Raw genomic sequence first — 25,446 nt, 5'->3', positions numbered from 1 at the left:
GGAATTCATCCCTGCCCACAAGAGAACCCTGCCCCAGCCTCCCTTGGCTCCCCTCAAGAGGCCTCAACTTCTCCCAGCCCTCAGGAGAGCCCTGCCCAGTCCCCCTCGCAGTCCCCTCCAGAGCCCCCCGCTCTGGAGGGGACTGCCCACGGCTCTGCCCACGCAGCCGCGCACGCTGCAGCGTCCGGCGCAGCCCCGCGGGGACTGCGTGCCCTGCGTGGGGCCCTGGGCGGGCGGCGACGCAGCGCCCACACCGCTGGAGGAGCAGGAGTCGTCGGTGCCCATCACGCCGCAGCAGCGTCCCGAGCGGGAGCGCCTCAAGAAGCTGGCCCAAGAGGAGCGGCAGCGGGCGGCCCACCACATGAAGATCGGCCCCGGGCAATTCTTCGAGCAGCGGCAGAAGGACCACGCCAGAGCCTACTCTTACGGCTACCCGTGACCGACCTCGGGCTTCTCCTCGACGGCCCCCGCAGCACCCAGGCCCGCTCAGCACGCAGGCAGGCACAGAGACCTCTGCAGGCACCTGCTCCAGCTTCAGCCACGCTCCTCAGCCCTTGCCCCTCTCGCTTGCCCTCTCCCCTCTCTCGTGCTGGACCTACGCACTGCTTGCCACTCTCAGGGATGGGCAACGGCAAATGCCAATGGCAAATGCGCGCGCGCCTCACCCAGGAAGGTGGCAATGGCATGCTGGGGGGATGCTGGCAGCAGCTGGGCTGGGAAAGCTTGCCCATGGCAACTGCTGCTTGGGACACCAAAGGGCTGAGAGACAAGACTTAGCTCTTCTTTCGGGGCATTGCTCTTCTTTGCTGCCTTCTGGATTACATTCCTCTCCTTAGGTGCTCACTCAGCAAGGCCTCTGCCTGCAGCTCTTCTTGCACTGGGACACCGAGGGGATCAGAACTGGGACGTTGTTGGGATAGGAAATGATCAGTGGGATGGGAAGTGATGATGGGGATAGGAACTCATTGGCACGGGAAAAATGGGTTTTATTTGTATTAAATTTACATTTTTAAATTTTATTTAATGTATTGGTTGTATTATTTATTTCATTAAATCCACTTTATTGACTGTGTTGTACAGTATGGCATTGTTTCATTATTAGAAAATGATAAGTATTTACTATTATTAATTAAACAATATTTACATATTTTATACATTATAAATTATCAATATTCTCATTTCTAATTTTGTTTGTTTTTATTCCTTTTCTACCCTATTAAACTCTCTTTATCCCAGTGCACTGCTTTGGACTTTAGTTTTCCTTCCGAGTCGTTGTGGATTCACTCCGGATGGGGGGACATTAGCGAACACCTGTGTGCTTCAGATCCAAGGTCACCTTTGCCCTCAACTCAAGATCCATGTTTGCATCTGTTGTCATGAAGCAATGTTAACAACAGCAACAATTAAGTTACCTTATTTATTATTTCATGTTATTTCATAATTTCATGTTCAGTTATTTCATGCAGCCCGCTCCCGCTGCCCATGCTCAGGCCGGGCATGGATGTGGGCATGGCCAGCACGGACGGCAGAAAATGGGTGCATGGCTGGGTGGGAGTTGGGAATTCAGCCTTGGGATCAGAACTGGGAGGTTATTGGGATAGGAAATGATCAGTGGGATGGGAAGTGATGATGGGGATAGGAACTCATTGGGATGGGAAAAATGGGTTTTATTTGTATTAAATTTACATTTTAAAATTTTACTTAATTTCCTGGGTTTTATTATTTATTTAATTAAATCCACTTGATTGACTGTGTTGTACGGTATGGCATTGCTTCATTATTATAAAATGATAAGTATTTAATATTATTAATTAAACAATATTTCTATATTTTATACTCGTAAGGGGGTGTCGAGAGGCAGGAGACCTTTTCTCCATGAACACCAGCGACAGGACCCACGGCAACGGGGTTAAGCTGAGGCAGGGGAAATTTAGGCTTGACATAAGGAGGGGGTTCTTCACAGAGAGGGTGGTTGCACACTGGAACGGGCTCCCCAGGGAAGTGGTCACTGCACCGAGCCTGTCTGAATTTAAGAAGAGATTGGACTGTGCACTTAGTCACATGCTCTGAACTTTTGGGTAGACCTGTGCGGTGTCAAGAGTTGGACTTGATGATCCTTAAGGGTCCCTTCCAACTCAGGATATTCTATGCTTCTATGATTCTATGATACATTATAAATTATCAATATTCTCATTTCTTATTTTGTTTGTTTTTATTCCTTTTGTACCCTATTAAACTCTCTTTATCACAGTGCACTGGTTTGTTCTTATACTTCTTCTTATACTGTGGAGCCCAAAACTGCACTCAGTACTCAGTACATGGAATACCAAGAGAGACTGCCTGGAATTTTCTCTTCTCTGCAGAAGCTCTGTTGCTAACACTGTCCAGAAATCACCACTGTCACAGACAGTAGTAGCATTCCCTCCTCCCACAGTTGGTTCTTCCCCCCCAAGACTTAGACACCATCCAGAAAAATAAGAAGAATAATACTAATAAAGTAAATAAAATAAAATAAAATAAAATAAAATAAAATAAAATAAAATAAAATAAAATAAAATAAAATAAAATAAAATAAAACAAAATAAAGTAAAATAAAATAAAATAAAATAAAATAAAATAAAATAAAATAAAATAAAATAAAAAAGTAAAATAATAAAATTAATTAAAATAGTCAAAAGCCGTCAGGAAGGCAGTGGTGCAGACTGTGGAGAGCCTGGGTTCAAATCCTTCTTCTGTGAGGCTCTGAACCTATATCCCATCACAATCTCTCTGCTAATGTATGGCAGGGAAAGGAGGAAGAAAGAACATATCTCCTGCACTTTCCATTTATTGTTGACTGACAATTCTGTAGAGTTATAAAGCCTCAATCAGTGAGATACAGGGTTCTTCTCACATTGTCTCACTGTGCCCTAAGCGGAACAGCTCTCATTCAATAGATGCTTCACCACAAAATCATGAGTCATCTGCAGTTTTGAACTTTTCTGGGATCAAGTCCCTTCAGATGGTTGAGGAATCTGCTCCAGCACCTATGTAAACTGGTGCTCTACTAAGCTAGTGAGTGAACAAGAGAGAAATCCTCTGCTAGATGACTTGACAAATTGGGTCTGAAAATAGTGTTGAGGCAGAATAGTCCACGATTTTTGCCTTGGGTGCACAGAGGGATTGGGTGTTGTAGACTTCTTTTATTCTTCATTAAGATAAACATTTTCAAAAATGTGCTTGTTCAACCTTGCTCCCACTGTGTGCATGGGAGGGAGATAACTGAAAGTGGGGAGCGTTGCTTGGATCCTGCAAGTGGCTGAGGTCCAGTGCGGTTGGAGGCTTTCTTCCTCCTTTTGGAAATGCAAAGCAACCCTGCACCTCCCCTGCACTTGCAGGAGGATCGTGACAGCCCAAAGCACAGCGGCTTTGTAATTGCTGCATACACTTCGATCGGATTTACGTGGCAAGGGTTTGGTAGCAGGGGCCTGCAGGGATGGCGTCTGTGAGAACAGTCCAGACAACAGCCAGCTCCAGATAGCTCCAAAAGGGCCCCGGCGCTTGCCAGAGCTGAGCCAATAAGCGATGTTGTTTGCACCTCTGGGAGAGCAGATGGAAGAAGGGGGAAATACTGCTGCACAACAGAAGCTGGAAGAGCAAGGAGTGAGAAGCAGCCCTGCAGCCCCCAAGGTGAGTGCAGCAGGAGGCAGGAGGTGCTCCAGGCTCACAGCAGCAGTTCCCCTGCGGGCTGTGCAGGGAGAGGCCCCCGGTGGAGCAGGCTGTCCCCCTGCACCCATGGGTCCCCCATGGAGCAGATCTCCACGCTGCTGCCCCCCTGTGGGTGGAGGAGCCCCCGGTGGAGCAGGTGGCTGTGGCCTGGAGGAGTCTGCGGCCTGTGGAGAGCCCCCGCAGGAGCAGGCCCCGGGCCGCAGCTGCAGCCCCCCCGTGGAGAGGAGCCCCCGCAGGAGCAGGGGGGCTGGGGGGAGCTGCCGCCCAGCCGTGGGGGACCCGTGCTGGAGCAGTTTGCTCCTGGGGGATGGATGGATGGAGCCCGTGGGACGGAGCCGTGTGGGAGCAGTGCTTGAGGAGCTGCTGCCTGTGGGCAGCCCGTGTGGGATCAGCTGGGGAAGGACGGCATCCCGTGGGAGGGACCCCACGGGGAGCAGGGGCAGGGAGGGACCCTGAGGGTCACTCTGCTGAGTCTGCTTTGCCCGTCACGATACTTGTTGAGCCATCGCCCTGTCCTTATCTCAGCCCTGGAGCCCTTTGCATCATATTTTCTCCCCCTTTCCCTTTGAGGAGGGGGAGTGAGAGAGCGGCCGTGGTGGAACTCGGCTGCCCACCCGCTTTGAACCACCGCAGTTGCAAAGTCCTGGGAAAGATTTCTTTCAAGAAATTAAACAAGGTGTTTAACAAAGAAATGCAGAGTTTCCTTTTGAAGGTTTCCTGGAGAATTGGGCTTCTTTCCTATTCCCAGCTCAGAGGAAGGGAATTGTTGATTTCACCTTCTTTTTTCTTACATGGAAATCAAAGGTGAACTGCTCTACAAGGACGGGCAACGTCTCAGAATCAAGCTCTTTTGCTCTGTAGTCCTTTCTCAAGGAAAAGATTGATCACCCACCTTCCACAGATGTAGGGGAGCAGAGAATAATTTGGGAACTACTCTAATTCAAGTCAGTTTGGGCATAGTGGTACTTCCCTAGCTGTTTCTGAGACAGACGCATTAGCAACAGAGAGTGTTGTGCCGTCACTGGGAGGCGCCTGCGGTGATGACTTCAGAAACAGAACTGAATTGTGTCACCACAGCACTTTGGCAACAGCTGCCTCTGTGCACGTTTAGCTGGGAGGCACAGAGAAGGGTGCTGCATGTGATGAAACCACGTGAGGAGTTGTGGATCTCCCCTTGAGGTGCACAGAGAGGGACCATGCCCTTCTGTAAGTGTTTTGATGCTTGGCTGAGGAAAAAAATGTGGTTTTGTTGTGAATGCTTCATTGTAGTATTCTGTAGTTTGTGTCAAGTCCTTACAGAAGCCTCAAGGTTGGTACTTTGCTCAATGATGGAGCTGCAGAGAGTGAGAACAGACCCAATGTACGGGTGAGGGCCTCTGCACGTTCTCTTCTTCCTACAGACGATCAACAAACAAGGGGAGACAGAGAAGAGTGTGCTGTGGTCCTCCCATAGACCGCAAGTACTAAAGCATAAACAAGAGGCTTAAGAGTCCCCCTGTCATGTTAAAATTCAGGACAGCAATGGACTTCCTCACACGGGCTGGCCTGTCGACTAGTGTCTCAGGCTGTGGCGTATGAAGATGCACTCCATCTGCTTTCAGGGTAGCAATGGCAGTGGGCAAGCTGCCTGACCTTAACATTTGTCATTTCATTTCTCACCTGAGTTTTGGTGGTTCTCCACGATTCATTCTTGGTCTAGAAAAAAAAAAAAAAAAAAAAAAAAAAGTGAATTTGCATCAAAATAAAAGGATAAAAGGATTTCCTTTCCATTAATTACATGTTCTTAACTTAACTAAAAAAAGTGAACTGCGATGAAAATAAAAGGATTTCCTTTCCATTCATTACATGTTCTTACCTTTGTAACAGATTTGGTTATTGACTTAGAAGGCAAATATCTGGCCAGACTGCAAGACTTGTGCTCGCAGCGTGGGACAGCTCTCGTAAAGGTGATTCAGGGCAGTTTCTGGAAAACAAGACATCAGATCTCCAAAACACTTTCTTTGTGCTAATGTAGGAAGGGTGAGTAAGTGTAAAGGTAAGAGCCCAGATACCGTAAGAAGCAGAAAGTGTGAAGGAAACTTCCTTCTGGCTGATACAGCTCCATATCTAGTTGTCAAGTATGAAGAGAGCAGTGCTAAGTTTCTTGGGGAGAGGAAAACAAAGAGGCTGGGAGAGGGTACAAAGAAAAAAATGGGATGAGCTATTTCAGGAAATCCTAGTAACTGGAAATAGAGATTGGAAGAGTGCTTTAAGCCAAGACAGACATGTTTTAAAACTAAAACCTAGGAGTTGAATGAACCAAGAAATGAATCCCTTTTGATTATGCAGTTGTGTCCAGCGTTATCTTGGGAAATATGGTTTCCACATAAAACGTATCTGGGGCTTGAAGTTCTCCTACGGCCCTTCTCTGTGTATTCCCTACTGTTTGGTAAGCGCTGAGGTCACACTGCAGACAGCAGCACGTCCTCTCCCCACTACTTAGCTGTCTGTTCTCACAACACGTCTAGGAACAGAATGGCTTGGACACAACTGCGCCTAGGACCGAGTTCATTCAAGCTGCTGGACGAGGTAAAAGCTCTGGACAAGCGAAGGGGAGGGAGGGATGGGTGGACATACAGTATGATCACTTTAATCTCATTTCTCTAAGAATCCTGGCTGAGAAAACAAAACAAAACAGAATCAAAAAGAACAGAACAGAACAAATGAAGCAAGCAGCTAGCTTGCTGGAGACATTGTCTGGGAAGCAGTGAAAACACTTGCAAACAAAAACACGTCAAAGGACTAACTCTTTGAGCTTAATTCTAATCCAACAGCATAACCTCAAAGTCCTGTTTCTGTTCGTAACAGGCTGCTACAGTAACATGTCCCATTGGATGACTTTGCAGCATAGATGTCAGGAATGCAGCTTGGGATCCCCTCCTTCTACTCAGAGTTCACTTTGAAGGGATGAGCAAGTAATTCTTCCTGGGTTGACGGAAATCTAAAGTCTGTTTTCTAACACTCTTCCAGACGCTTCTCTGTCCATCGGCCTGTCCTGCCAACTCTGGTGTGAGTGTGAAGTTGTGGCAAGAGGGATTTCCCATTCCTATTTGACCTGATGGACACCAGCTTTCCTCGGAAATGGCTGATGTTGCTGAGGAGGCAGCAGTATCAAAGCCCTTGCTGATGAAGGTACAACAAGCTGGGGAGGCTTTGGCATTTCTGCACAACGCTGCTCCCTGACTGTCACTCCAGACTCAGATTCGGAAAGAAGCAAAGCAAGCTAGAGGAAAACTGGATGTCCTGGTAATTTTCTTTTCCTTTTATTTCTTCATTCTTCACTTGTAAGAAAATCTAAATCTTAACCCTTTGTTTGAAAACACGGCTTTACGGAAATGCTTATGGGTGTGCTCCTTCACCTTGTGTGGAACCTGCTTCACCTCGCTTCAGCTATAGGACACCTATGCTCCAATTTATGCTTCCCATGATAAAGCGGTGTTCTTTCGGTATTCTTTTCTGTGATGCTTGCAGGCGAGGTTGAAAAGAGTTGTCAGTAGGATTCTTCGTTTCCTTTGCAGTATCCAAAGCTCCGTATTACCGTGGATCTTCTCCTCTGATCTGGAAAGCTTCACAGGCCAAAAGAGAATTGAGATGAAGAAGGAAATAGTGAATGCTGACCAATATTGCCAAGTACCACCCGTAAGTTTTGTGAAAGAATCCGGTGCATTTCTGTAGTGGTAGAAAGTTCATAAAATCATCGTCGTGCACTTGAAGGCAAGCAATGCTGTAAAAATGAAGAATGCAAGGCCCTGCTTAAGGACAATCTTCAGGCTGCTTCTAGATCAACAGCTTATTTGCTTCTTCCACAACCTCATCTCCGCTTGCTTAGAAGTTGTGAAGGTCGGAAGCACACTCCGTCTTTTTCATCCCCTCTGTGTATCTTTTCCCTGACAGCAACTTCTGTCTTGGCTCTTCACATCCAGCCAGAGCAGTTGCTTTGCCTCCGCAACCTGCAGGCTGACCTCTCTTGTGTACCTGTGCTGGACTGAGGGTAATGCTTGTAACGCACACAGATGCTGCATTCACTGTGACTTTTAGAAAAGAGAGCAAGAAGCTAACCTGCACAGCAGACTCTTAGGTTTCTGTCTCTCTCTCTCTCTCTCTCTCTCTCTCTCTCTCTGCATATATATTTCAGTACTTATTTACTTCTTTAAAGATACCTTAAATAGAATAGATACTTTAAGAAAGCTTACTTGTTCTTCCCCTTTCCTTGTTTTTAACGTTTGCTTTTCTAACCAATCCTTAATGTTACAACATTGGATTGATGCAGTACTCAGTCCTTAGAAGTTCTCAAAGCACATCAGTGATTTCTCTATTTCTCAACCTTTCCATCTTCATTGAGATCTCTCATCTGAATTTAGGTATGAGGTGAAGAAGAACACTGCAACCAGCTGAAGCCGTATCAGACACATGCTTCTGCTAGGAAGTCATTCCGAGTGATTCCACGGTGTACTTTAGACAGGTTTGCTCTGGTCCTCTGGACTCAGCATCCCCAAGGGATATTTCAAAGCTCTCGGAAGGACCCGTCATTATCTCTGACACTGCAGCCTCCAGTAGGAAGGGGTAAATATTCCTTGCCCTTGTGCAAAGGAACTACTCAGTTAGCTGTTTCTAACCCAAATCTCGGTGTTGTCTTCTATTGACAGACACCACCCGGCTAGCCAAGCTAAACCACTGAAAATGGAAGGAGTGGGACATCTTCCAAAGCCTGCTGCTGCTTCTAAGCAGAACTGCGCTGTAGGTGGGGACACAGCAAGAGGAAACGTCCAGGCCACGGTGGAACTGCAAGGCACCTGTCTGAGCCACACAACGAAGTCAGCGATTCCCAGTTGGAGACTGTTGCTCGACCAGTGACACAGCAGCTGGAGCGCTTCTGGTTGCTGCTGATGGGTTCCTGTGAATCAGCCAGGGATAGGAGCTATGAGAACGACTGAAGCGATTTGAAGTTACCCGAAAGAAAGAAGAGAGGAGAGAAGAAGACAAGAGGGGAGGGAAGGGGAGGGAATAAAAGGAAGGGAGGGGAGGGGAGGGCAGGGGGAGGGTAGGATAGGATAGGATAGGATAGGATAGGATAGGATAGGATAGGATAGGATAGGATAGGATAGGATAGGATAGGATAGGATAGGGTAGGGTAGGGTAGGGTAGGGTAGGGTAGGGTAGGGTAGGGTAGGGTAGGGTAGGGTAGGGTAGGGTAGGGTAGGGTAGGGTAGCGTAGCGTAGCGTAGGGTAGCGTAGGGTAGCGTAGGGTAGCGTAGGGTAGGGTAGGGTAGGGTGGGGTAGGGTAGGGTAGGATAGGGTAGGGTAGGGTAGTGTAGCATAGCGTAGTGTAGCGTGTTAGAGGGGAGGGGAGCATAGGAGAGTATAGGGTAGTGTAGGGGATCGGAGTTTAGGGGAGTGTAGGGTAGGATACGGGAGGGGAGCGTAGGAGAGTGTAGGGGAGGGGGGCATAGGGTAATGTAGGGTAGTGTAGCGAACGGGAGTTTAGGGTAGGATAGGGGAGGGGAGTGTAGGAGTGTGTAGGGTAGTATAGGGGAGGGGAGTGTAGCAGAGTATAGGGACAGGGAGCATAGGGGAGGGGATGGTAGGGGAGGGGAGGAGACGGGAGGGGAGGGGAGGGGAGGGGATGGGGGAGAGGGGGGGGGAGGGGAGGCAAAAGTGGGGAGAGGAGGGAGGGGAGGGGAGGGGAGGGGAGGGGAGGGGAGGGGAGGGGAGGGGAGGGGAGGGGAGGGGAGGGGAGGGGAGGGGAGGGGAGGGGAGGGGAGGGGAGGGGAGGGGAGGGGAGTGCTACCATAAATAAAATTGCCAAATACCTGACATTTTGGATCTGGAGCCAAATCTTTGTGTACATGTCCTCTCCCCGTAGCCCCACGTGCTGACCACCCACCCGAATCTATCATACTGTTGGTCAGAAAGAACAGGGGGCATAGGGGAGGGCAGGGGAGTGGAGGGAATGGAAAAGAGGGGATGGGAGGGGTGGGGAGCGCTACCATCAATAAAATTGCCAAATACAATGAAGGAGCAGCAGAGCCTGCAACCTCCATTCCCCAACATCCTCCAACCACCCCCCACTGCTCTGTGGGAAATAGGTAGAAGAATCAAGACTGAGGTTTAGCCTGGGATGGAGGTAGTGTGGCGAGGTGGTTTTCTGTTTGGTTGGTTGGTTGGTTGGTTTTAAAGTTTTTAAATTCTCACTGTCCTACTTTGTGATCAGTTGGCAATAAATTCAATTACTCTTCCCCAAGCCAAGTCTGTTTAGTCCATGAAGCCATCTTCCAGTCCTGAAATAAGAAAGGAAACAGACCTGCAAGCAACTGTTACACAAGTGCAGGAAGAGTGACAAAGGAGGGTTTTGAGGCATGAAGTTACTGCAAGGATGCTCTGCTCTTTCCTCACTTCAGGATGAAAAGCACGGCACTAGTGGGTGGTCTGTGGTGGTAGTTGTTTTTTTGTTGTTTGTTTGTTTGTTTGTTGTTTTGTCAGCTCCACCCCACAGTATTTTGCTTGTTCTACTTGTTTTGGTGTGCCCCCATTCCCTCCCTCAAGGTAAAACATCCCTAGGGGCCATAACTTGCTGTTAGCAAACAAGATCTTGCAAAAGAGTGAAGTTAACATGGCACCACCTGCACTGGTGTATAAATAGTTCAAATATTTTCCCTCACTTTCCTGTAACTTTCCTGTAAATTGCTGGTCAGGAGATAACAAGTGGAGAAATTTAGGATAAGAGAGAGAAAGTTGTGTTTACTATTGCCCTGGAGTTTCTGTTGGTCTGGCCACGGAAATGGAGTACTCAAAATCCTCAGGACACTCAGTTTATGCCAGATTTATCCTAAAACTGCAGTATTTCTAGGCCCTTGGGATTCTTATCAATTAAAACATACTTTTTCACGCACAGAAGATGCAAAAAAGTGCGTCTACTGCAGTATGCAGACAGAGCCAGTCCTGTCTCTTGATTCCTTCTGCCTTCTGCCTGAAGAGCAGCAGACAATCGAGTTCTTGTCTTCAGTAGCTACGGCCTTAACCAACTGTGCAGTCTGTCCATTCATACACAGAGGAGGAAAAATAGCGTGGAATAACTCCTCTCCTTTGTGCTAACAGAGGAGGGTACAGCTTCCTCACTCCAACCCCACCGAGGCAAACCAGTCAGCAGTGCACGCCAGAGCCTCCGTCTCTTCCCCGTCTCATGATGTGCAGCTGGATCACTCTCCCTTCTATCCCCAGGATCGCTTTCAGCACAGTCCCAGAAGGGTCAGACTCACAGCTTTAGGACCCATCAGAAGAGGCTTTCAGTCTTCTGCCACCACACCCCCTATACACATGCAATTTCACACATGCAAAGAGACACCATGGATTGGGGAGTTGCACAGAGAGGAGACCACACCCGTTTGCCTGCCTGCAGTTTGACACCAGTAGGGAGGTAATTCCCGTCAGGAGTTTCCATAGAGATGACAGAATATGGCCCTAGGCTCCTGCTGCTTCTTTCAGCCCTAATTCTTCAAATCCATAGGAACGGAAGAAACCTTCCCAGCCAAGTGCTGCATATCTTGAAGGTTGGAGAACCCACAGCCTTCTGCTTCATTTCATTTTAAAGATCAATCCCAATGTCACTCCCATAGAAGTAGTGGAAGCCATCTGGCTGGCTTGGCTTTCTCTCCAAAGAAGACCAAATGAGAGTTGGTCACGGGTGAGGATGAGCCCTGACAGTTCCTGCATTTTGGTTCTCCTGCAGCCCACAAAGCTCTCACTGCCTTGCCTGAATTTTAACCCCTTTGGAACCAAATCTACAGATTATCTCTGTAAATCCAAAACAGCACTTATTCACCATGTGAACAACAAATGCCTGGGATGGTTAACAGCACTTAGGTGCAAAGGTCAGATATATGTAGCTGCATGTTACACATTTTTAGTCTGAATAGCACAATTTATCCTTTGACTCCATTTTGCTGTCACGTGGATATCAATTTGCAATCATTTGGTCTGTCCTCCCTTTGGTGGCTTCCGTGAGAAGAATCTAGAAGCTGCCCCCCGTTAGATAACGGCTCCACTGCTGGCCAGAGCCAAGCCAAGAAACGATGTCGCTTGTTCCTCTGGGAGAGCATATTGAAGAAAGGAGAACAAAAATAACAATAAAAAGCTGTTTCACAGGGCGAAAGAGAGGAGAAGCAGCCCTGCAGCCCCCCAGGTGAGTGCAGCAGGAGGGCAGGAGGCAGCAGCAGTTCCCCTGCGGGCTGTGCAGGGAGAGACCCCGGTGGAGCAGGCTGTCCCCCTGCACCCATGGGTCCCCCATGGAGCAGATCTCCACGCTGCAGCGCCCCTGTGGGTGGAGGAGCCCCCGGTGGAGCAGGTGGCTGTGGCCTGGAGGAGGCTGCGGCCTGTGGAGAGCCCCCGCAGGAGCAGGCCCCGGGCCGCAGCTGCAGCCATGGAGAGGAGCCCACGGGGAGCAGGGGCAGAGAGGGACCTTGGAGGAGGGAACTGTATCCTCTTTTTTCATCGGTGCTGAGATTGAGGATCAGGATTTCGTGGTAGGAATTTGTTTAGATGAACCAATTTACATCCATATGGGCGTTGTATGTTTGTTTCACCTTGTCTTGCAGGACCATCTTGGCTGGGTCTGCAGTGTTGTGCAAAAGTGAAGTTTTTCACAATAAAGAGCAGCTTTTTTTTCGGGGAAAAGGCTGAGGTGGCCTTCGTCAGAGTCTTGTGACCTGAAAATGCAGAAAATGGGTGCATGGCTGGCTGGATGGGTGGGTGGGAGTTGGGAATTCAGCCTTGGGATCAGAACTGGGACGTTGTTGGGATAGGAAATGATCAGTGGGATGGGAAGTGATGATGGGGATAGGAACTCATTGGGATGGGAAAAATGGGTTTTATTTTTATTGCATTAAATCCACTTTATTGACTGTGTTGTACCGTATGGAGTTGTTTTATTACTATAAAATTATGATGATTATTATTTAATCTTATTAATTAAACAATTTTTATACGTTATTATATTATAAATTATAAATATTAATATTTATTGTATTGTTTTTATTCCTTTTCTACCCTATTAAACTCTCTTTATCCCAGTGCACTGCTTTGGACTTTAGTTTTCCTTCCGAGTCGTTGTGGATTCACTCCGGATGGGGGGACATTAGCGAACGCCTGTGTGCTTCAGATCCAAGGTCACCTTTGCCCTCAACTCAAGATACATGTTTGCATCTGTTGTCGTGAAACAATGTTAACAACATCAACAAAAAAGTTCCCTACTTGCCAGCAGCATCCCTACCTTTGCTGGGGTCTGCTCTGTGCATTTTGAAGACCGTTCCATGCTATTCAGCCCCTTCAGGAGGAAATGGATGGTTCTAGGAAAATGCGTCTTGGCCTGATGCAAAGCTGTGACTCAGCACCCTGCAGCCCCCGCAACCCCTGGCATTTTACCTGCAGCCCCTCCAACAACTCTGATGTTCCCTGCATCGACTTCAACCACTGCGGTGGGACCTGAGGCCCCTCAAGCCCGTGTCACTCGCCCTGCAGCCCCTCCAGCCCCTGGCATGTTCCCTGCAGCACCTCGAGCCCCTGGCATGTTCCCTGCAGCCACTCCAAGCCTGGCACAGGCCCTACAGCTGGCTGCGGGGACTATCCAGAAATCTGCTCCAGAAATACAGTGATGGCAAGGAGCCCTCCACTTCATTCTTCCTTTTTTTTCTAGCTGGAAGCATTCAGAGTTGTCAACGGAATTGGTTTGGAGGAGTAGGAAAGACAGAATTGCTGGGTTTCTGCTTTCTCCCAGAAACTATCAGACCACAACATGACAGTTGTCTTTCTTTTACATTCTTTTATACCTGGATCTTTCTCAGTTTTATGAGTGTGGGGTATTCCTTCTTTCTCCCTTTACCTTCCTCGCTCCCTCCCTCCCTCCCTCCCTCCCTCCCTCTCTTCCTTCCTTCCTTCCTTCCTTCCTTCCTTCCTTCCTTCCTTCCTTCCTTCCTTCCTTCCTTCCTTCCTTCCTTCCTTCCCTCCTTTTGTTCTGTCTGTCTGTCTGTCTGTCTCTCTTTCTCTCTTTCTGTCCAGCACTGATTTTATGGCTACGTGTGCATATCCACAGTGTACAGTTTTCTCCGTTCCATTTCTTCCCTGAGTCTTGCCCCTCTTCCCTGCAACTGAACAGCATTGCCTTGATCAAGGAAGTGGCAACATGCGGCTTACACAGTAAATTGCTGAAATTACAGCTATAACCATGGAGCACAGCTGCCGATCAACACAAGACCACCAATCGCTCACATTTCTAAACTGCTCGTCACAATTCTTCCGTATGTAGGCTGTGATGCTGCTCATTTCTTAAGCACCCATCCATTTCTTCTCTTCCCAGACCCTCAAGGTGTCCTGGTCAAACCACCTCCCTTCCTCTTGCCCCATCCGGCTCTCCCACCTTCCTTTTCCCTCAAGGCTCAACTTTTTTTTTTTTTTTTTTCAGCATAGGAGCTCCATAGAAGCTGCTGCTGCCCACCTCCGAGTTGACTAGGGCTGAACTACTGAAAAAGAAAAGAAAATCTATAAATAAGAGTGAGAGATGGTGAATACCTAACCATCTCTTAAAAGCAGGATTTTAAGAGAATAAGTAATTGATAAATGGAGTTAAGATCGGAGGGAAAAAAATCCACTGTTGCAATCAATAGAGTTAAGAAGTTTTTCAAGTACATTAGGAACAAAAATTAGAGTAATGACACAGATCTGATACGGGATGGGTATTGCTTCAGTGAGAAATGATGGAAAAAAACACAACACAACACATGTGTATGTGTTGTTGGGTATTTGTAAAAAAAAAAAGAAACAAAAAAACAGGTTAATGAAAACTGCATGCTCAATTAGATGATTTTTTTGTTGTCATTGGTAGGGAATTGTGTGCTTTACAACACACTATGTGTTATATATATATATTATATATGTTTTTTATATGTTTTATATATGTTTTAATAAAATAAGGAAATGATATTTTTTTTCTACGTTTGTGGTTTCCAAACTGTAGTTAATAAACATTAAACAAGATGCAATAGGATCTCGTTAACTCTTTTGTTTGAAAAAACAGTGGCCCTGATGGAGAGGTGCAAGTGAGAGGAGACACTATTCAGTATTTCTCTATGTTGTCATTTATTGGTGAAGATGAAAGTCTGCAGTTCATGTTCATTACACTAGCATGACAAAATGACCACAAGGGGGACTGTCTGGTAGTGAAAAGGAACTTCAGCATGGATTAAAAATCTTTGCCTTTCTTTATTCTGAACTGTTTTTCTTATGGCTGCTAGAGAGAGATTCTCTGCCTTAGAAATAAAACTGCCCAGGCTGTTCTGATAAACCTGTAGGGTTAAGGCACTTCTACCAAAACAGATTTCAAAAGGCAAGAAGTCAAAAAGCAACAATTCAGTGATCTGTGTACGCTTCTATATTAAGTTTTAAGATAACCTGGTTTATATTTAGTTCACACAAATTAACCAAACATAGCAGCATACAACCTAAGAAAAGCTTAAGAAATTTATTAGATGCACAGATAAAGTGCTGTAACAGAGAAACTTGTGTAAATCTATTCTAAAATAAATAAGGTACAGTTAAACCACCTTTGACTCGTTTTAACTCGGAAAGAAATAACCTAAGTTTTAATCATTTGAATTTTAAGGTCAAGGTGAAATATACCATAACTATAACAGTGGTTGTGATCTGTATCAACTATTTGAGTCTCCTGTTCCTCTTGAGGTCTCCCAGAAACAGGAAGGCTATTGCAAAATGTATACATTAGACATAGTTCCTTTTACAGAAACATTTTTGTAATAAGGTCTGGTTGCTCAAATACATGTTAAAATATTTAACAAGGAAACAATTTTCTCCTGATCCAGTCGATCTTTTAAACAAGACAATGTATGACGCAGCCCACAGGAGGGAATAGAAGTAAACATCCTCCTTAACTGAAGACTGTTTTGCTTGAAGAACTAAACTATTGCATTATTATATGAGAGCAAGAAATATCCATTTGGGTTATCCCTTTCTCCAAACATGGTGCCCAGTGATACATGTATTTTTGCCTTAATCTCAAAGGCCCGTTTGTCTCCAGGTAAGGTACGTTAAAAAGAGATTCCCTTTAAGCATCTTATCACAAGAGCTCTTACTGCCTTTCCATCCGGGGAAGCTTGTGTGTTAAACTGCCCTTGGAGTTTTGGATGCTACTAGATTTCTGTGCTCTGTTATCCATAATTTCAGGCACTTCGGGGCTAACATGGCTGTTTATGTCAATGCAATAATATTACCAATATATTCAACACTCAGAAGAGTCACCACAGTTTCCTTCACACACTCAGGATTTCAAATTCTTCTTCCAATTCAAATAGCTTGTCAGTAGATTCAATGAGTTCTGTAAAAAAAGATAAAGAAAAAAATGCTTCTAAAGACATGCCTGATTTTGTTCACTTAAAAAAAAAAAACTTTGAAAGACGCATTCCAGAAAAGGACTTTGTAAGAGTGAAAAAAAAAAATCTGTGCTAGCAATTGTATGGCTTGTTTGGATACATGCCTGCTATATATTGCTTGACACTCACAAAGGATAGTTATTCTACCTGTGATTATTCTTTTATTTGCTAACGAGGAACATAACATTGCACAATTAGGCTTTTAATCGGTGCCTTACCTGCTCCTGTGGTTGTCACTTCTGGTTTTGTTGGAGGTATGAAAGGAGGCCAGTGTGGCGGGTGCTTCTGGACCAGCTCCAACATCCGTAGACTCTGCTGCTTTAGAATCTCCTGAGGACAGAATGCTTTCATTTTAAAAGCTGGCTCGGGAGACGCTTCAAACACAAAACGTGTCTGCTTAATTGAAAGTGTTTTTTAATTACGCATGTCCATCAGGAAAAAAAGTCTTTATACAGACATACTGTGAAATCCAAGCACCATGGTCTCTGTAATACATCCCTAGTTCAAACACATCTGGAAGACAGATCTCTTGAACTGTACTACAAATTATCAGTCTTATCATCTTTTGATATCAGCTTTGATATCTGCAAACCTGTAATTTTGTTTACATGTAGCAAGCACACTAGGAATGTACAATATTTTCTGCTTTTTAAAAGAAAGTTGCTTGCATAGAACTCTCCTCAAGTTTTCTGTTGATCAATAGCACAAAAGACAGATCTATCAGCTCCTCCAAAGGGGAAAAAAAAAAAAAAAAAACGCATCAGATTTTGAAGGACAGGTTTTGGTCAGGAAAAAAGGTGTTCCTGAAGCCAAACGCTATTCCTCTTCAAAGAGAAGTTACCTTCTGTCCTGTATTTCAGTTATTTACAAACTGTTTTCCTTAGATGATTTTTTTTTTTTTTAAATAAATGCCTTTAGAGGTTGATGGTACTTTACATTCAGACGTCTGGTGCTTAGCTTAACAGCTGCATGCAGAAACATCCTCAAGTCTGTTTCCTGTGGCAGCCAGCACCTTCTGTTCTCCCTAGATCAGCAGGAGCTAGAGGCCTGCAGCACTTACAGAATCAGATCTTTAAGATAGCAGGGACTAACAGTCATAATTAGAACACGCAATCTATTATGTCAAACAATAAAAAAGGATCAGGAAGCAAATCATTGACACATCACTACAATATGGCAGTTAAACCTTAGTCATTTAGTGAGAATTAGAAGTTAAAAGCAAGTGTCACCCAGTAACACCTTCAAGTGTGCATGTTTACACCCATTTTCCAACTGGCAGGGTTTGTGGCTGGTAAAGTGCTGAACAATTTCCAATTAGCAATTCAGTAGTATTGCCTTACCCTGATGCTTTAACCCATAACTTTAACCCTGATGCAAACCCCTAACGAAATAGTCAACCAAAAAATAGCAGCAGCTCCTGTGTGCTCCTCCATGGAGCGCCACCCAGTTCCTACAGTCCAGGTATCAGCAGAAGCTGAAAACTTGTAGATGATGGACCACCTAAGGAACATGTCCATTCTGGTATCTATACTGAAAATATTTGCTCTTCATTATGATTTTGTCTGTCTCGTTGCATCATGCCACATTTTGCACAGTTAGGTAGTTAAGTATTAAAACAAAACAAAACAAAACAAAACAAAACAAAAAAAACTTTCTAAAAAGCAGCAGTATTAAAAAACAGGTATGTGAATGAATGACAGATACCGGTATCTTTACAGATTGTTTAAAGCTTTAGAAACACATCCCACTGGTGACAACTGCCAATCACCCAATCACAGGATACTGGCATGGGATCAGATCCAATTTTTTCAAATACCACAGTACCCCCATGACATTTTGGGTGAATTACAAATAATACATTTGTATTTGTAATTTGGGGTGAAATACAATAATTCCACTTAAACATTTTTAACTTATGATAGAAAGTAAGTTTAAGTAACTTGTCTAGAGGTGACCAAACATAAAGTAGTGATAGAATAAAACACGTAAACCTGTTTCAGTTCCTTGCTCTGACCATTATAATGCCTCTTGAAAGAAGTAAAAGCTGCTCAGTAAAGAAAACAAAGCGAGCTCCCTACAGTACAGACAGCTCCCCACTTGCCCTAAGATTCTCCATGCAGTTATGTACAAACTACTATGTGTTGATCACAGAAGACAGCTTTGTGATCTTGGTTCTGTTCAAGGAGATGCATTGCTGCCCTTACCAATGTAGAGAGACATTACTTTGAGATAAAGTATATGCATTCAAGATTTCCTGACACTTACTAAAGCTACTGAAGGGTCCAAATTCATGATCTTCATTCTATGTGGGGCTTCCTGGCAGTGGAAACTCTCATCGTCAACCGGGCCATTTTCTTCTGAATCTACAAAGCTTTGAGTGGTGTGAGGGTCCAGATAGATCAGCTCATTGCCTGGATGGGTAAAAGCCGTATGTTAAAAATAAGCAAGTGACATTAATAAGCACTTGGTCCAGAACTGTAAAATAGAAATTAGATTGCCATCGCAGTCAGTATAATCTAGACTTTCCAGCTAGGGATTCTTTAAGAGAATCGGAAGGTTTAGACACAACGTTTCCCACAGGGTATTTAGTATAACTTCCAATTGTGACCTATTACTGTAATTTTTTGGTTGGATATGTTCTATCTTTGTCACATACTTTTATTTTTCCATGTGAGATCCAGTACTTTTTTTTTTTTTTAAAAAAAATCTCAAGTGTTGTAAACACTAACATTTGACAGATTAAAAGGTACAGGATGTTCACAGATGCAATCTGTAATCCCACTAGGCATTCATTCAGAAATTGGAACAAAAAAGCCTAACTAAAACAGGTTAGGTTTTACAAAAGGACAAAATAGGGTTGCAAAATTTTGGCCCAAAGTGGGGTGAAATCTGAAGGAATGCATTTTAAATTAATTAGAGCAATACTTAATAACAGAAGGTATGCAAAAGGTGAAAAAGATACTGCCATCAGAAACAGTTTTGAAATACAAGAAAATAAAAGTGACATTTGACCAATACACTTGTCAAATGCTATCAGCTATTCTTAGTATGTTGCTCTTGTTGACGTCATCACTTATTTTTACACCTAGCTTTGGTGTTAACTTTCTGCTCCTGTTAAGGATCATCTCATACTGTTTCTAAACTCTTTTAGATATGCTTCTTCATTTATTTTATTCTATTCTCATCTTTCTTTACTTCTAGAGGTTCACGCTTAGACTCCTTACTATTTCCCCTTCAAAAAATGTTCTCTTTGGATCATCTGCACATTTGGAATAAGTTTCTTTTTTCCTTACCTAAAAATCCTATGAAATAATACGCATTATTTGGTTTCCCTCCTAATGCTCCCAAAGACTGTGGCATCTTAAAGCATTCCTAGGAGTTCAAAAGGAATAAAGGAAATTGCAATTCATTTCTTTACTGACATCACAGATACTCAAACTTATTTGACAGTAACGAGCAATGAATTGAAAGAAAACCTTACTTTAAATGCATCAATATATACGGGATTTATATGATTTATACCTAGTCGTAGAGGTATAATAAGCAAGAAGGGTTTCCAGCCTGTGCAGAGTCCTTCTGCGTTCTTGCTTCGGCCAAGAGCACTTCTGTGCAAATGTGCACTGCTGTGGGACGCGCTGCTGCTCTGAGGAGGGGACCGGCACATTTTTTCTGCGGGAATAAAACTAGAAATCAGTCAACGCACAGAGGAACACAAAGCAGATCTTCCTCTCAGTAGTGAATTAAGCTAGTTTGCCAGGGATCTTTATAGGGCACCCAAGACAAAACGAGCCGGGCATGGCAATTACAGCTATTTAGTAGAAGTGATTCTAGCAGACAGTATGTGCTGGCACGTCCAAGTGAGACGTTAGATAAATGATTGGGGGATGACAATTTAAGACTGCAGTGACATGTACTATTAATGTTATTAATACTGTCAAGCTTTGCCTATAAAACGCCAGAGAAATGAAATGGCAGAAATGAGGACAGTAGAAATTCTTCAAGGAGCTCTTCACATCCAGTGATGTGAGCACGAAGTTGGCATCAGGGATCAAAAAAACACAACTGAGTTTGTATGTCCTTCTTCCCTCTTCTTACCCTTGCAAGACAAAGCCATGGCCCCCCAAGTATTTGTTCATGTTTAGATACATGCTGGCAAATGGAGTCAAATCAGAAACTGTTACCAGAAAACTGATGAGGTGTCACTTACTGATGTCTTCAATGACCACCGTATTGCCCATAGATACATAAACTGCTAATGAATTCCATTCATCAAATAAAGCAAGCTTCCTAGAAAACATTAAGGTACTAATTAATATAAACTAGTTGGATCAAAAGGGTAGCTTTACACTCAGAACCATTTATTTATTTTTTTTTTTCTTAAGAAAAAACATCCTTTCTGCATTTTTTAAAGTCTCCATGTAAGAAAAAGAAAACTTTAAACATTAAATGTTTAATATCTTTAGAAAAATAGGTACTGAGTGGTACCAGGAAAAACATATGCGCTGCACCATGTGCAAACTGTTTTGTCTTACTGCTAAGTGCAGTGACAGTAACAGTCCAACTACATCAAGTTTATTACTTTTTATTGCACTCGACAGTCTCTGCAATGGGTTCTTGCCCAATTGTGTCTTTTCTCATCTGGAAAAGAAAAAAATTCCTATGCCAGTTTTGCAGATTACTTTTTGCTTAAGAAATTCCACTGAATTCAGTGGAATTACTTCTGCCTGAGCCTGCGTGCACAGCAGAAATGGGGCGTTAAAAGCTAAATCCGCTAAGGGTTTGGGGCACCAAAACTTCAGTGGGAGACAGCAGCACACAGTTTTATGTCCACTTCTGCAAAATCCAAACCTTTGGGGAAGGGAGCTACACTCTTAAGCTGCACTGGCAGAATTAGCTGTTTCAAATAAGCCAGAAAGAAATGGGGGTGAGCGTTTCACCATGAAAAACTTGGCCATGAAAGATCTGGAGTCCAGGGCATGCTTCAGCTCCCCTCCCTCTTCAGATCATGTGCCTGTTCCAGGGTGTCAAAGACTTGCTGCTGAGCTCGCAGGACCTGTAGCCTAGCCCCTGCCTGAGGTAAGACACCTCCACGTACCCCTGGAGAACTGAGCAGCCTCAGTTCCTTTCAGTGTGGCTCCCAGACTATGAGGAGCTGCCCATCTTTATCCAGTAGCCTTGCTGGCAGAACTGCTGCTCAGAAAGGGAGGGATTGCAGCTCAGTTCCCTCCTCAGCCGAGATGGCTTCTCTCTGATATTTCACACCACCACTCCGACCTACACGGTGGCACTCTCGACCTGCCAGAGCTGTGCCACTGTGCAGAAAGAAATATACATCTGTGGTGTGACTGGTGAGGGCATGCAGACGGCATAGCAGGAGACCTTCCTGCAGTTTCTTCTCCTCAGGCTCTTCCTTTATTAAAATTTAGAGGTCACCCATTCCCAACTCAGTACCTGCACACCGAGCTGTGGCATGACATTCCATGCTGCACTTGTAAAGAGATGGCAAGTACATTCCTGACTGTGGGACAGTGGGAGATGCAGCCTTCAAAACTCTGCCTGGGCCTTGTCTTGGCTGCCTCAGGGGAGTACGTTCTGAATGAGACTGGTATGATCTCACTTACTTTAGTACTTGAGCAACTGTATTTGGTCCAAACCATTCTCCAATTGACTTCCCCTCTCCAACACCCACCTGTGCTGTTTTCATAGTGAAAAAAAGACACACGTACACAAAATCAAAGAAAAATGAGACCATAAAGAATGTGGGAACAATATACAGTAAATACCGTGACTGTCAAACATTCTAGAGTAACTGCAATCTGTATTTAGCAATAACACTTATTTTCTCAATCTATGCTCTTTTCAAAACTTAGGGAGTGCCAGTTTCTTTAATAAACAAAAGGCTTCTAAACTATAATGAGAATTACAAGTTAACAAATGTTAGTGCCCCTTATTACAAATTACAGCAATAAGCTACAAGACTGTCTATTCTAACATTACTGACTCTGGTACCCAAGGCTTACAGAGTTTATCAAGAGCTAGATTCTAGTACATGGCTTTATTTAGGTCTCAGGGAATGTTTCTGTACTACTAGTCCACTAGTACTACTTCTACTAGGTACGCCCATCTGCATACCTTTTTATTTTTGTATAAGCATACACATTGTCTTCACATCCACTTTTTAAAATTATGAATTAACATACTGCAAATTAGTGATTCAACACAGTAGAAATTTCAGTGGAAAAAACCTGAAAGTTTATGTTTGTTCTTACCCATCTGGTGGATTGAATAACAGCAAGCCTTCCTGTCGAGAAAGCATCGTAGGATTCTGTGATATTCTTCTGGTTGTTTTTTGTGTTTTTCCCATTGCCAATCTGAAAGGAAAAATTGATATAGAATAAAAAATGGTGACGTTTTCATTACACTGATCAAATGTCTAGACAGCAGAAAGCTTTATAATGAGATGTTAAAAGACATTTCAATTCATCTCGAATATTTACATTTTGTGTAGAGCTCCTAGAATTCCAAGCTTGTTATTTATCATCAAGCTGCCCTTTATCATCATAGGCTAGATTGTAAAAACAGGGAAAATAAAACAAAACAAAAACATCAACTGCAAACATATTCTGACGGATCATGCTGCGTGTTGATAGCCATTCCAGTATCTATGAGCTTCCAAGATTATTTAAAAGTACAGGCTGTGTTTAGACCTTGTTGGATTTCTAAGCACCCATTAAATAACAACATAAGATCCATACAGAAAGTCCAAACACTCCACTGGCAGCATCCTGGGATGTGACATGCATGCTTAAGAGCTTGCACCAGGCGGGTTTGGACCTCGTGCTGCTGACAAGCGAGTAGTGAAGAGAAGGGTAAGAGCACTGTCCCACGGTGGCAGGTTTTCCCTTGGCCTCAACTTGGGTGTTACACTAAAAGGTTTATAAAATAATGGCGACAGGATTCCCCATTTGTTCTCCTTCTATGCCTATTTCTCTGCTTCAGGCTGGGATGATTTCACCCAGCTGAATATGAATTGATTCATTAGGAACTGTTACCAGGGCATCAAAGAAAGTCTCACTAATAAATTCAGGGTTTGTGCTTTTAATGGAGTACTTACGAAGAAGCGTCTGCAGACAATACCGAAGTTCCCTCAGGACCAGCACTCACCTCTCCCTAAGTGTCTGCAGATCAGTGCTTGGGCCAGCATCATCTGCCCGCATCGCAGCATACATCCCCAGCCAGCGTCCGACGAAGGACCCGTGCCTCCTGTTAGGAAAGTTCATCACAATCAGTGCAGGCTTTCAACTGGGTGCAGCACCACAGAGGACATTTCAGAGTGCTAGAAAACAGATAGGGCTGCTGAAGCCTCCATGAACTGTCCTACAGATAAAAGGCACAGAGCAAGACTTTGGTTCCATGCTGTTGGTCTAATTCTAATCTCTGCATTGCACAAATAAACACAATTCATTTATTCCTTGTGGAGCTGACTTACTCTTTTCATTCTTCAAGCAGCATTCACAAACCATTTACTGCATGCTATACAACATGATCACCTGTTTACATACAGACATAAATAAACACTGATTTTAATAATCTTCATGTTTGCATAAACAGTTAAAATGATGCTCAAAACGCGCTAATACTCTAGAAATATTTTCCCAGCCTACGATGCCATCACTTATCTTGCTATTTAATTTAGAACAATGCAGCAAATCTGCAGTATACTTACCAATAGGCGAAAACTTTCTTCTATACGTAAACCACACGTAAACCACAGTAAACCACACGTGAACACACCTTGGCTTATTGTCTGACTTTGGCTTATGGTGCGTCTGTTGCTGTGTCCAGCACAGTGCAGCCCCTAAATTGCTACCAAAACCTTGCCACAAACCTCAATCCCCCTGTTAAAAGAGACCCTCTTGTTTGTTGCCCTTCTTTCGACACTCTCTAACAGGTTTATGTCTTCATACATATATATACAACAAAACATCAAACAGCTCAGCAAGGTCCACCAAGGAAAGGAAGCAATGCAGGAGAAAGAAGACAGGACAACAGGGAGAATGGGCAGCATAAGGGAGGAGGCAGCCAGTGGCCTTAAAAACAAAGCCTAAAAAATAACTTCCACTAGTGGGACATAGTGAATTGGAGCTCTGGGGTCTGCATCTAGAGATGTCTTTTCTATTTATCGTGTTGTTGCGGAGATGGGTCCTCTGGCTTTGGTTGTGTTTTTTCATGTTGGGCAATTATCTCCCAAGAAGAACCCCCTGTTGGACAGAAAGGTAGAGGTGTGCTCCAGAAACACAGTGATGGCAAGGAGTCCTCCACTTCATTCTGGCATTTTTTTCCAGCTGGAAGCATTCCCAGTTGTCAACGGAATTGGTTTTGAGGAGTAGGAAAGACAGCATTGCTGGATTTCTGCTTTCTCCTCCATCCTATCAGACCACATCATGAGAGTTGTCTTTGTTTGATGTTCTTATGTCGCGTTCTGTTATTCTACATTTTTTTCTCTCTGATGTGATTTTATGTTCTTCTGTTACGTTATGTTCTTATGTTCACAACAGGACTCCTTGCCAACACCGCCTCACAGACACCTGGGCCAAAGAGCAGGGCCTTGAGCGGCTAGCTCACCATGACAGAGCTCATTTCCTTCCCAGTAGCTGCCAGGTGCCCTCTGGGGGCATTTCGGGGCTACAGTATGGGAAGACTTCTTTGGGGTGGGAAGCCATTGGGCTAGGAAATGGGCAATGTTCCCTAGGAAGGAAATCCCTGGGAAGCAAAAGCCTTGGGATGGGAAGTCTTGAATGGGGTGGGTACCATTCCCTGGGGAAGGAAGTGCTTGGAGAAGTCCTCCAAGAGAGGGGAATTCTTTGGGACGAGGTCTCTTTGGCTGAAGAAACGCTACGTGTTGATGGGGCAGATTTCGTCTGGGTTGCTGGGAATGTGCCATGCGGTGAAATGGCAAGGATGGGCACTGCCGCTGAGGCCGAGAAGCTGGTCCTGGGCTGGGCAAGCCTTGGTCCGGGCAAGTGGTGGTGTGGAAGCGTCCTGGGCATGGCAAGTGCTGCGTGGGAGGGCAAGCCTGCTGGGGATGGCCAAGTCTTGCGCTGGGCAGCCTGCTTGGCTCCAAAGCCTGCAGTCCTCCCCAAGATGTCGGCGAGGGGCTGGTCAGCCGTTGGGACGGAACCCCCGTTGCCCGCGTTCCCCAAGCAACCGCCCCACTCTCCAGCCACCATGGCAGGTCCAGCAGCCGGCTCCCGCTCCTCCCGGG

The 25,446-nt window shown here is 44.7% G+C and overlaps 1 protein-coding gene and 1 long non-coding RNA gene across 2 annotated transcripts; one reads left to right on the top strand and one right to left on the bottom strand.

Moving 5' to 3' along the window:
* The first annotated feature begins 5,571 nt into the window (after nucleotides 1-5,571).
* On the top strand, nucleotides 5,572-7,354 carry LOC137848901 (uncharacterized). Its single transcript, XR_011091574.1, has 3 exons — nucleotides 5,572-5,654; nucleotides 6,718-6,993; nucleotides 7,266-7,354. It is a non-coding gene; the product is annotated as an uncharacterized lncRNA (long non-coding RNA).
* Nucleotides 7,355-16,003: 8,649 nt separating this feature from the next.
* LOC137848898 (cysteine protease ATG4A-like) lies at nucleotides 16,004-23,938 on the bottom strand. The gene is made up of 10 exons (XM_068668390.1): nucleotides 23,908-23,938; nucleotides 23,346-23,444; nucleotides 22,451-22,552; nucleotides 21,803-21,875; nucleotides 20,389-20,468; nucleotides 19,663-19,850; nucleotides 19,475-19,553; nucleotides 18,443-18,592; nucleotides 16,400-16,525; nucleotides 16,004-16,126 (listed from the first exon to the last, which is right to left on the bottom strand). Exons 2-10 carry the CDS (start codon nucleotides 23,404-23,406, stop codon nucleotides 16,062-16,064), a joined length of 924 nt encoding a protein of 307 aa, XP_068524491.1. The 5' UTR covers nucleotides 23,407-23,444; nucleotides 23,908-23,938; the 3' UTR covers nucleotides 16,004-16,061.
* Between the last annotated feature and the right edge of the window lie 1,508 nt (nucleotides 23,939-25,446).

The sequence above is a fragment of the Anas acuta genome, unplaced genomic scaffold (assembly GCF_963932015.1).
Source record: "Anas acuta unplaced genomic scaffold, bAnaAcu1.1 SCAFFOLD_229, whole genome shotgun sequence".
In the NCBI taxonomy this organism is placed as follows: Eukaryota; Metazoa; Chordata; class Aves; order Anseriformes; family Anatidae; genus Anas; species Anas acuta.
This window is presented reverse-complemented; position numbering and strand designations above follow the sequence as displayed.

Bases quoted from the DNA above. Each gene is read 5' to 3' on its own strand.
- LOC137848898 (XM_068668390.1), bottom strand. From the start codon at position 23,406: ATGCTGCGATGCGGGCAGATGATGCTGGCCCAAGCACTGATCTGCAGA. The intron at 20,469-21,802 runs GTAAGTGAGATC...AATGTTTTCTAG, and splicing joins ACAGTTGCTCAAGTACTAAA to GAAGCTTGCTTTATTTGATG. The intron at 16,526-18,442 runs GTGTCAGGAAAT...TTAAAATGAAAG, and splicing joins CCCTTCAGTAGCTTTAGTAA to CATTCTGTCCTCAGGAGATT.